The 12835-nt window shown below is 33.3% G+C and overlaps 1 protein-coding gene across 1 annotated transcript; it reads left to right on the forward strand.

Annotated features, from left to right (window-relative positions):
- The first annotated feature begins 6559 nt into the window (after positions 1 to 6559).
- LOC119990222 (cytochrome P450 87A3-like) lies at positions 6560 to 9201 on the forward strand. The gene is made up of 9 exons (XM_038836098.1): positions 6560 to 6766; positions 6922 to 7246; positions 7364 to 7513; positions 7621 to 7875; positions 7969 to 8067; positions 8159 to 8237; positions 8400 to 8506; positions 8620 to 8747; positions 8836 to 9201. Exons 1-9 carry the CDS (start codon positions 6567 to 6569, stop codon positions 8930 to 8932), a joined length of 1440 nt encoding a protein of 479 aa, XP_038692026.1. The 5' UTR covers positions 6560 to 6566; the 3' UTR covers positions 8933 to 9201.
- Positions 9202 to 12835: the final 3634 nt, after the last annotated feature.

A 12835-nucleotide genomic window follows, 5' to 3' on the forward strand; every position in this document is an offset into this window, starting at 1 on the left:
CCATTTAGTAGTAGTCCAGGTCTCTTAAACGTAATATTAAAACGTTTTAACTCTTAAAATACATATTAGATTTTTAAAAAATTTACATATTCAGAATCAATGCATAAAACTCTCTCTAACAAGATCCATTGCCGATTAGTTTTATCGGGTAAATCTTATTTCCATTGTTTTTTTCAATGGAATTTCTTAATTCCATTTTTTTTTCAATAGAATTTCAAAAACAAATGAATTCAAAACTAAAACAATGAATTTCAGACCGTGCCTTAAAAAACAATGGAATCTATATTAAAACAATAATTTTTGGACAATGAATTATGGGATAAAAGAGTGGAAATAAAACTATTTCATTAACTAAATCAATGAGATAAACATGTTGGGCTCCTATGGATTACCAAATTGATGGACTACTTGTCATTTTTGTTCCAAACAAGTTTTGGAGTTATTGATTAAGACTTGTTGTTGCGACCTAGTCAATTTGTTAGTGGGCATTCAATCATGGGTCACCATATGTTTGATTAAATGCCTCACTGAACTGCATCTTCCATGGGTATAAGAAGTTTCAACTCTATTGACTATTGATCACTGGGTTTACTGCACCAACGACCAACCACCAACCTAGCTTCCATTTTTTCAGAAGAGAACAAAGCATAATTTTCTGTGGTACCGTGAGGATACTTCCATGAATGGAAGACTTAGACTTAGATTCGATTGTTAATGTAAGAAGCTATTTATACGAAAATTGATAGACTTAGATGTTTGTTTGAACACTAATACGATATGGATTTATATTTAGTTATTTAATATGTTTATATAAACGCAATACCAATCATTATAAACATCTATAGCTATAAATTAATATTTATATATTTATATATATGGAACTTACTGGATTAGTGATTTGGGATACATATATTGGTGATAATATGATCTAGACTTACTATTTTTTTTTATATTTTATAATCTTTTATTGATATGAAATAGTGATGGACGTTAGTTACAATGTTACACACACATATATATCGGCAATCCTCACATGTAAACCACAATTGAGAATCAAGTCTATAAACGTGTTTTTCAACCATAGATGTGGTGGGTCCCACAGTAAATTTGTGGCCTACACTTTTGTTATGATTTACACAATTGTCAATAAAGTCTGTGAACGTGGTTTTCAATCATAAATGTGGTGGGTCCCATAGTAAATTTGTGGCCTCCACTTTTGTTGTGATTTATTACCACTATTGGATTTCGTGTTCATACTTTTGGTTCACGTGTGAGAAAAATCTTTTATATATATGGTTTTTATTGGGCTTTTTTTTTGTACAAATTCGTATTGCACAATGTTGGGTCTAAATTAACCTTACTAGCAAGTGTACTAGTCGGCGACTACAGCACAATGATAAGCAAGGGTCGAATCCACAGGGACGGTGTTATGTCTAATCCAAATGTATATTTGTATGTATGTATGGACAATGCAATCAAAAGTAAAGTTCAACTCAAGATTGTTTGGTTTGGTAATTAAACTAAAACAAGCAAATAGCAAAGTGTTTTTGGTATTTTCTTAGAATAAGGATGCAACTAATGCAAATGAGATGAATGAGATGAACACCAAGGCTTTGGAATCCCCCTTGGGAAATGACTTGCAATGACACAAATTCACACACATATTTGCTAATTCGGGCATAACGAATCGGTACCTAAGTCGGTTTTAGCGCACTTAAGCCAAATCTCCCTAAAATCGATTACTAGCCATCTTATTGGTCTAGGTCGAATATTCCTAAATACATTCTAGCCATCTTATTGGTCTAAACATGCATAAGAATTCATGGAGTTCTATGGAGATTAAAATCCATACAAATTGTCACCTAATTAAAGGGAGACACATTCATAATCAAGTGTTTCAAGAAGCATAATCTACTTGACATATTATTGTCTAAGCAAATTCTCCAAACAATTTCATCCAAAAACCTAAAGTGTTGGCCAAACACCACAAGCATGAAGAAATTGCAATCAAACATAGAAACACAAGATTTATACCCAAATCAACTCATATATATGTAAATCAAGTCATAAACAAAGTCATCAAACCCAAGGCTTCAACCTAGCCTTGGTAAAAGAGGTTTAGTTACACATAATGAGAGAAAAACACAAGAGGAGAGATGAGAAAATCATGAATAAACCCAATTAGTTGAGTAAATCCAAGTTGAGCTGAAGAATCTCTCCTCCTAGCTCCAAGAATCGCCTTCCCCCTCTGGTTTCGCTCTCCAGAAAATCAGTTTTTGGTCAAAAAGTCCCCTGCGGCTCGGGTAATTCGCGAATTAAAACATCCAGAAAATTGCTTTGTGCGCCTAGGCGTGTTGAATTCAAGCCTAGGCGCACGCCTAGGAGCAATCCTAGGCGCCTAGGAGCAATCCTAGGCGTGCACCACTTCAATTTCAAGTCCATCTCCTGGACTGGGCGTGCAGGAGTGATTCTGGGCGTGCACAAATAGGCGTGGAATGATTCCAAAATCTCCATACGACGTCCGATTTGCACGATTTTAGCGTCTACGGAAAGCTTGAGATGTTTAGTTTCCAATGCCTTTTATTTCGCTCGATTCCGATAATATGACAAAAAGTTATAAGTATTTGAACACACGAAGGTCGGCGGACATTTCCTTCAATTCAGCCCATTTTCCGTCGCTTTTCATCCAAACCGCAATCAACCTATCAAAATACAAATCAACACATAAATACACTCATTATTTATCAAAAGGAAGCTTAAGAGGGGGAGATTTCTACCAAAAACAATAGGTATTATCATACCTATCACACAACATTAAACTTTCTTGTACCAATATTATTTAATAAAATTTAACAAATTAATAAAATCTAAAAAAAATCGGCATTGTAATGACGTTTTATACAATGAGTATATTGTAATATCATTTTAAATGGCAACAATCCTGAGAAGCACGAGTATCTCAGATGACATTCATGTGTGTGGTATCTCATAGAGGTATCGAGTTCGAGTTTCTCCCATCCATTTCCCTTGTATTAAAAAAAATGTCAACAATCCTGAAAACATAATTAAATTAAATTTACAATGCTTGAACAAGACACATTTTTTTGTCGCTTATTAATGTAAGAAGCTATTTGTACGGAAATTAATAGGCTTATATGTTTGTTTGAACACTAATACAATATGGGATATTATATATTAACACAATCCTAATCCTTATAAACATGCATAGCTCTGTAAATTAATAATTTTTAAATGTATGTATACTATATATTGCACTTACTGGATTTGAAAGTCGGTACTTAGATTAGTGATGTGGCATGCATCTATTGGTGATACTATGATCTAGGCCTACTGATTTTTTTTATTTTACATTCTTTTATTTATATGGCCTAGTGATAGATGGTAGTTACATTGTTAAGGATCGACCCTTGTGTAAAGACTTGTCTACTATGTACAACATTGCAGTGATATAAAAGTTGTTTGCATCGAGAATTACGAACAGCTCAGATAATATTCATTTGTGTGATATCTCATAGAGATCTCGAATTCGAGCCTCTCCACCCCTTCCCCCGTATTCATAAAAAAAATAAAATGTATGAATGACCCATATCTTGTCAATAGCTCATTCATAAAGGGCCTTGTTGTATGTATGATATAGGCTTATCCAACCGATGTGAGACATTGTTTTTAACACTCTCCTAGTCTCCTGCACTTGTTTGTGGATTAGATTATGTCAGACCTAACAATGAAATAAGATGTTAATTTACCTTTATTTATAAAATACTAGGTATGCAACCATGAACAATGTTTACTCATTTTCTTTCTCCACCGGAATATTGAAAGCTCATTGGATATAGAAACGAGTTCTCTGTTAAAAAAAATAGAGTATATGAGGCTCAAGTGCATATGGTATTTCAATGATATTTAATTGAAATGGATCGGTGAACCCTCCGATTTTCGATTCAACTGGTTCGACCAATCGGTATACCGGTTGACTGGTATAATTACCTCAAATTAGAAATTATTTTATGTTAAATTGTTAATTGTTAACGTATGAGTATAACATGTTATTAATTATATTGATTTATTAGTTATTATTAAGTACTTAAGTAGTTAACAAGTAGAACACTAAAACATATAAACAATGATGTAACAAATAATTAAAAAAATTAAAAATCTAAAAACTAAAAATTAAATCGGTCGGTCAATAAACCGGTTGAACCACTTGTCAATGGCCTCACCAGTATGATTCAAAATCCAACATTTAAAACATTGATGTTTACTCATTTTCTTTCTCCACCGAAATACTAAAAGCCCACTTGATATAGAAACAAGTGGAAGCTATCTGATTACTATTATTAGTCACATGTCCAGTATTCCAATTAATTATGTCAAGTCAACAAATTGTGACTTCAATGAATGAGTACTACTCGTGACTGGGTTATGATTAAGATCACTAATAATATAGTAAATTTGCTTTTGGTTATTAATTATATGGAAATCAATTTCTCAATTGTTTTGGAAAGGTTTTGTAATTAGGTAAATCACACTTGTAATCAAGTGTGCTTTACGTCACTGAACTGCATCAGTTGGTATAACAGTAGTGCTAGGTAACTCATATAGTGATAGTCCATGGAAGTCCAGATCTCCTAAATGAAATTTTAGAACTTTTTAACTCTCAAAATACATGTTAGATTTTTTAAAAAATTACATATTCAAAATCAACGCATAAAACTCTCTCTGACAATGTCCATTGTCGATTAGTTGTATAGGGTAAATCTTAATTCCATTATTTTTTTAATGGAATTTCAAAAACAAATGAATTCAGAACTAAAACAAAGAATTCTAGACCGTGCTTTAAAAAACAATAGAATCTATATTAAAATAATAAATTTTAGACAATGAATTATGGGATAAAAGAGTGAAAATAAAACTATTTCATTAATTAAATTAATGGAATAAACCTGTTGTGCTCCTATGGGCTACCAAACTGATAGGGTACATGTCATTTTTGTTTCAAACAAGTTTTGGAATTCGAAAATGACATGTAGCCCATCAGTTTGGTAGTCCATGAGAGCCCAACAAGTTTATTCCATTGATTTAATCAATTGAATAATTTTATTTCCACTCTTTTATCCCATAATTCATTGTCTAAAACTTATTGTTTTAATATATATTCTAATTTTTTTAAAACACAATTTAATATTCATTGTTTTAGTTCTGAATTCATTTGTTTTTGAAATTCCATTGAAAAAACAATGTAATTAAGAAATTCCTTTGAAAAAAAAATAATGGAATTAAGATTTACTCGATAAAATTCATCGACAATGGATCTCGTTAGAAAGAGTTTTATATGTTGATTTTAAATATGTAATTTTTTTTTTAAAATCTAACATGTATTCTGAGAGTTGAAACATTTTAAAATTTCGTTTAAAATAATTAGGTTCCCATGGGCTACCACTATATGAGTTACCTAGTATTACTGTTTGGAGTTATTGATTAAGACTTGTTGTTGCGACCTAGTCAATTTGTTAGTCGGTATTCAACCATGGTTCACCATATGTTTGATTAAATGCCTCACTGAACTGCAGCTTTCATGGGTATATAAGAAGTTTCAACTCCATTGATTATTGACTATTGATCACTGAGTTTACTGCTCCAACGACCAACCACCAACCTAGCTTCTTTTTTTCACACGAGAACAAAACATAATTTTCTGTGGTACCGTGCGGATATTTCCATGAATGGAAGACTGACTATTCATATTTCTTCGCCGTGTAAAACCTGGTGGAAAACAAAGACGAACTTTCCTGTTTGTCTGTGTGCACGTTTGTCTTACCGCCTGTTTCAAAGGTCAATTTTCCTTACTTTTCAACATCCCGCCCGCACTTATTGACTCGACTTCTTAAGCATCGTCATCATGTTGACGTAAGACAAGATTACAGTCGAACATTTAGTCATGTATACTAGTAGTAGAATACATGCATGTGAAACGATTAGCATACATTAACTTGGCATATCCTAACTTTGTGGTAATTTAACACGATTCAAGCAGACATAGAAAAGATAGCAACAAGGGAAAAGAAAAATCATACTGATGTACATTAACGGGGCATATCCTAACAACTGGGTAGTAGTTATGTAACCGCCCACGTTTACTAGGTTAAGAAATTTGATTTATTATATTATGCACTTCATTTTTTTTTTCCATTAAGCTATGTGGGATTTAAAGTCCTTAACTCTTTCACCTCTTGGTAGCTCCCAAGCACCACAAAACTTGACACTACAAAGGTTGTGCCCCGCCCACTCGATCAATGAGCCCAAAGGAGACAAAGTGTGACATGGGTGGAGGTGTGGATCGTTACAGTTGATATATTCGGAGCCTGGGTCTCATGAGTATATGACCTCTTGAGAAAACAAAATCGTCCTTATTACAATTCTTCTGTGCTTAATTTGTAATTATGTACCTACATCACATCACATCACATCACATCAATTTGTAACTATAAATATGTGCCTACATTACATTACATTTCTCATACGAAGTAAAGCATATCAATTTAAAAATGTTGGGTTTTGTTCTTTGTGTTGTAGCAGTATTTGTGGTTTTGATAAGCCGTTTGTTCTATACTTGGCAGAACCCAAAGTGTAATGGCAAACTACCGCCTGGTTCAATGGGCTTGCCCTTTATTGGAGAGACCATCCAATTCTTCTCTCCCCATAGGCTCTACGATGTTCCCCCCTTCATGAAACACAGGATGGCAAGGTAAAGCATGCATATTTTACTTCTTCCCTTATTTCTCAAACCTGCATCTTGATAACTAACCACTTCAATATAATATTTTATATAAATATATATATAATAACATTTATATAAGCCGTATCCAGCTATGAAAGCTAATTTGGGTTGGTTATTTTCAGGTATGGGTCGTTGTTTCGAACAAGTCTAGTTGGGCAGAATATAGTTGTTTCGACTGATCCTGAAGTCAACTATGATCTCTTTCAGCAAGAAAATAAGTCTGTCATACTTTACTACACTCAGAGTTTTATTGCAGTTCTTGGACAGCAGAGCTTAGCAAACCAACATGGAGGAGCTCACAAGTACCTAAGAAACTTAATTCTACGCCTTGTCGGCCCGGCAAACCTTAAAGAAGAATTGCTTAATGACATAAACAATCACACTGTCAAACATCTGCGTTCATGGGCTATTTCTGGCATCGTCGACATTAAAGAAGCTGCCTCAGATGTAACTCTATATATATTCCATTATTTACCTGCTTAACTAAATATCCTTGTAATTATTGTATGTTTTCCTTGACGACCACAAAGAAACTAAACAAGTATTTGGTGGCCGTTGATACAGATGATATTTGAATACTTTGCTAAGAAGATGATGAGTTACGATGAATCCAAGAACCCCAGGAAACTGAAGGAGAATTACAATGCTTTTATTCATGGGCTTCTGGCATTTCCTTTAAACATCCCGGGAACTGCTTTTAGTGCTTGTTTAAAGGTCATATTTTTCAGATAAACCTTTCTACTTCTGTTTATGGTTCACACACACACACACATACATATATACATCGTGCAGTGAAACTAACTCTGTTGAATTTGAATCAGGGACGTAAAAATGTAACAAAGGTGATTAAGGATACCCTAAAACAGAGGAGATCTAGAGTGTCAAAGTCAACTCACCATGATTTCTTGGATGATTTACTTGAAGAAATTGAAAATGAAGACGCTATGATGAATGAAACAATTGCAGTGGAGCTGGTTTTCATGCTTCTCTTTGCCAGTCATGAAACCACTTCTACATCCCTAACATTTTTACTGAAGTTCATCTCTGATAACCCCAAAGTGCTATCAGAATTAACGGTGTGTAACACTATATATATTTATCTTATATATTATGTTCCAAAGAGGCATTTTACGACCTTTTTTCAATTAAACTCGTTGATTTTTTTTCAGGAAGAACATGAGGCGATTCTTAGAAATCGAGATAATAGTGGGGAGTACTCAGAGACGATTACATGGGAGGAATATAAATCTATGACTTTTACGCATATGGTGAGTTTCCTTATTTTTCTAATAAATGTATGCATTGTGTTTACCTCATTTTGTATAATTGTATTGTTTTTTATTTGGGTTTCATGATCAGGTTGTGAATGAAACAGTTAGACTGGCAAACATTGTTCCTGGGATTTTCCGAAAAGCAGTGAAGGATATCAAGATTAATGGCAAGTTCACGAACATTTTTGTGACATATATATATATATATATTGTCACGTACTTCAAACTTGAAAAGAACTGCATTAACCATTTGAGAGTTTGATAGCCCAATTGACATGTATACGTGTATGACACAATCATCAGGGTTTTTTTTTTTTTGGCTGTTGCAGAGTATACAATACCGGCAGGATGGCTAATCATGGTGGTTCCATCGGTAGCTCACCTGGATGAAAACAACTATGAGGACCCCTGTGTGTTTAATCCATGGCGATGGGAGGTAATGAATTCAAATTTCATTTTAAGGGATTATTTATAGGGTAAGAGTTTGTTAGTTAATTGAGTAGCAATGAATGTTGATCTAACTTCTTCTTGATGCAACAAAAAAAAAAGGGAAAAGAATTGCATTTGGGGTCTAAGAGTTTCATGGCATTTGGTGGAGGTTCGAGGCTATGCGCAGGAGCGGACGTCACAAAACTTTACCTCGTCATATTTGTCCATCACTTTGTCACCAAATACAGGTGAAACCAGGCTCTCATGGCTTCTGTCATATGATCTTGCTTTTTCTCCTTTAATCTCAATTGTATCATGGTTTGGTTTGATCCTTAGGTGGTCAATAATCAAGGGAGGGGACGTTGTTCGAAAGCCTGGAGTGGTATTTCCGGATGGATTACACATACAAGTCTCAGAAAAGCACAAGTCATAGAAAGATTCAGAGAGAAAATATGGGAAAAAAAAGTCTAGAGTTGTGAAAGTATTTGAATAATGTTGATTGTCGAGGATCATCCCGTCAAGATGTGGGGTAATAATAATCCCTATTATGTAGAAATGTTTGTTTTCGTTTTTGACTTGTTCTCAAGCACTTTACCACGTTATTAGTTACTGTAAAACGTGGGCTGTATTTTTGCTTTCCAGTTAGAGTTATAAGACTTATATTAGTCACAGTTGTTCTTAATCAAATAAGTCATTCTCCCAGATTGTTTCGTGTTTGTTATGCTCTAGTTCTGATTCACAACACATCCAATACATGCTTATATGTATTTGTATAATTAATTGTGGATTTGGGTAATAGCTAAAAGATGGTTATGTACCACCATATGACTGTAAAATGAAACTAGCTAATGAGCATTATTGTAAGCCTGTTTTCTTTTCCTAATTTTGTTTCCTTTTTTTTTTTTTTTTTTTTTTAGATACAATAAAATCGGAGCCCACAGCTCTGAAGGCCTAGGGAAGGGAACCCCATCAAAGAGGGAACCCAAGCTCTCATAATGAGCCAGTACTACAAAGTAGGGATCCGGCCTCCGGGGTTCAGATTCTCACTCATGGTCTGTCTCCTTGAAGCCAACCCCAAGACTCTTGGGCTTGATAATTGCCTTGTTTGTGCAAGATGGGAGATAAACATACTCAATAATTTCATATACATAATGTGCTAGTATTCGCATCTAGATCACACTTAAGAAATTGCCCCCTTCACCATTGTCTCGGTGTATGGTGTATGGTAATGAGAGGAATTCTAGGCTTCACAATGGTCCCTCGAACTCGAAGCCAGTGGATGTTATATATTGCGGACTTCATCTGCCAGACCATTCAGAATCGGCTCCTTTCCTTGATGCTCGTAGCCGTAGGTATCCCATCCCCACCCAATTGAGTTTTGGTGGGCTTTGATGACTCATTGATGTGTTATGGCTCCATTCAGTGTTATTTTCGAAGTTTGTGCAATCTTGTCTTTGTAAAAACAACTTTATGTCATTCGATCAAAGATGCTCGCACGTCATGAAATTTCTTTCCAAATAGAGTTGGATCTGTCTCGACAGGCTGAAGTGGCTGTCTAGATATATGTCGTAAGTTAGGTATATATTTATCATAAAATTATCATAAATAAATTAAAGAGGCACATATTTATTATAAAAATCAAATATTACATATTATATAAATTATAAAACAATGACTTCAGAACGACAATGACTTTAGAAAGAAACATAGAACGATTATGATGAACGTATGTTGCAATTTGTTCCATATACGATGAAATCCATGTAGTTACGTAATCATACATGTATCTAAACCATTGAATCATAATAGGAGGTATCGGGTAACCCTCTATCAAGGTCAATTGAACAAAGTGATTATCATTTACTAACCCGATAGTGATAGCTACATGTTCATTAGGGGTGTGCATCGGTCGGTCGGTTCGGTTATGGACATATTTTTAACCTAACCAAATTTTTTCGGTTAATTTCATCCATTTAACCGAACCATCATTTTTTAGACGGTTAACCATCGGTTCGGTTAACCTAAAATTTCGGTTTGGATTTCGGTCGGTTCGGTTAATTCCAAATATTTTGGGTGAAAGTCAAAGCCCAAAGCCAAAACACAAAAGCCTTATATTTTGGGTCAAAGCCCAAACGTCATTGATTTTTTTAGATCAATGGCCCATAATTATAGTACATAAATATATTTTAATAAATAATAATGACATATTAATAAATAATCTCATCTTTTAATCATTTTATCATTTATCACCTAATCAATAATAAATAATAGCATATCGTACAACATGATCTTTTAATCATTTATTATATATTTATATTATGTGGAATGTGTTACTAATTTAGCATATAATATGATTTATAACATGACTATAGTTATATAGTTAATAGGGTTTAGGGTTTACATTCATAAGGTTTTATAGGGTTTAGGGTTTCCATTTAAAAAAAACAAAAGGTTTAAGGTTTTATAGTGTTAGAGTTTAGGGCTTATATTATTAGAGTATAATTTTATAGGTTTAGTGTTTTATCGGTTAGGGTTTAAGTTTATAACATGACTATAGTTATATAGTTAATAGGGTTTAGGGTTTACATTCATAAGGTTTTATAGGGTTTAGGGTTTCCATTTAAAAAAAAAATAAAAGGTTTAAGGTTTTATAGTGTTAGAGTTTAGGGTTTATATTATTAGAGTATAATTTTATAGGTTTAGTATTTTATCGGTTAGGGTTGAAGTTTATAACATGACTATAGTTATATAGTTATATAGTTAATAGGGTTTAGGGTTTACATTCATAAGGTTTTATAGGAATTAGGGTTCCCATTTAAAAAAAAACAAAAGATTTAAGATTTTATATTATTGGGACCTTTAACCTTAGGATTTAGGGTTTAATGGTTTATAGTATTTGTTTTGTCATATTATTAATTTCATCATCATATTTAATCATGATAAATATAAATATATAATATATTGAAGGTGTTACATTACATGGTAAGTTACTAAGTTGGTACTTGGTAACATGAATTAATACTTATTAATTGATGTATATTATATTTATTTTGAATTTTTTATACAAGTATTAGTAGATTTTTTTAGAAGAATATAAGTATTAAATTATTAATATGTGGAAAATTAATAACATAATTATATATTTATAAGAATAATCATATATATATATATATATACACATATTATTACATATATTATATATTTATATAATATCATATATTTTCGGTTCGGTTCGGTTAATTTGGTTAATTTTTTATGTTAACCGAACCATTAACCGAAAACCGAAATACTAACAAATCTCTAACCGAACCGTCCAATCGGTTAATATTAACCAATAAATTCGGTTAACGGTCGGTCGATTCGGTTCGGAAATTCGGTTACAACCGAAATTTGCACAGCCCTAATGTTCATACTGCTATGGAGGTATTGATCGTATAGATAAAAATGTTAAGCACTGTTCATAAGTAATAATTGAGACAAAGTAATAATGATATCACTCAGATATTGATTGATAGAATGACATAAAGTTGTTTTTTTTTGGCAGCGTTGTGATTGCACAAACTTTGAAAATTGGTGCAAAAGCCATAACAATTATTTGTATTTTAAATAAAGAAATTATTTCACGTTGAAATGATGTACGTTTGTCAATGTCTTTTAATGGGTGCCAATACCAAAATAATGGGGAAAACCATATTTTTATGTCCCTCAAGTTTCACCGAATTATCGTTTCTATCATTAAAGTTTAAATTTTATCTAATATGTTCTCAAAGTTAGAAAAACAATCTAATTTTGTCCAAACATCTAATTTCCGGGGGATAGTGTCGGTTTTTGTTGACACAGCAACTTGAGTGCGTATGTGGCATACACGTGTAATTTTCACATTTATAAAATGTGACACATCAGGAAATTAAATTAAAAGGTTTAAATAAACCTAAAATCTAAACTGTTGGATCAACTTCATAAAATCCAATGGGTATAAAGTTAATAGGAACTGACACATCAACAAGTAGTTGATGATGCCCAGCCGCTCCCGTCGCCGCTATCAACCCCTTCCGTCTAGGCCCCTCTCTCTTGGCGACCCATACAATGATGCAAGTGCCTTGCTAGAACACATGGTGTTGTTGTGGCTTCTCCCCGATCTAATGGTGTTTGATTGTTTTTTCATTCCCTCTTTGCTAGGCTAGGGCTTTAGTTTTCTTCATTAGTTTTTTCTTTTAATTTTTAGTTTCTCTTCTTTGGTTAGCTGGGATGGGGCTTTGTTGGGTCGTCTCCCAGATCCCCAGTTCTCTTATTTCCCTTTTAATTTCTATTATTAATAATGGAAATCTGTTGCCCT

The sequence above is a fragment of the Tripterygium wilfordii genome, chromosome 21 (genome assembly GCF_013401445.1).
Source record: "Tripterygium wilfordii isolate XIE 37 chromosome 21, ASM1340144v1, whole genome shotgun sequence".
In the NCBI taxonomy this organism is placed as follows: Eukaryota; Viridiplantae; Streptophyta; class Magnoliopsida; order Celastrales; family Celastraceae; genus Tripterygium; species Tripterygium wilfordii.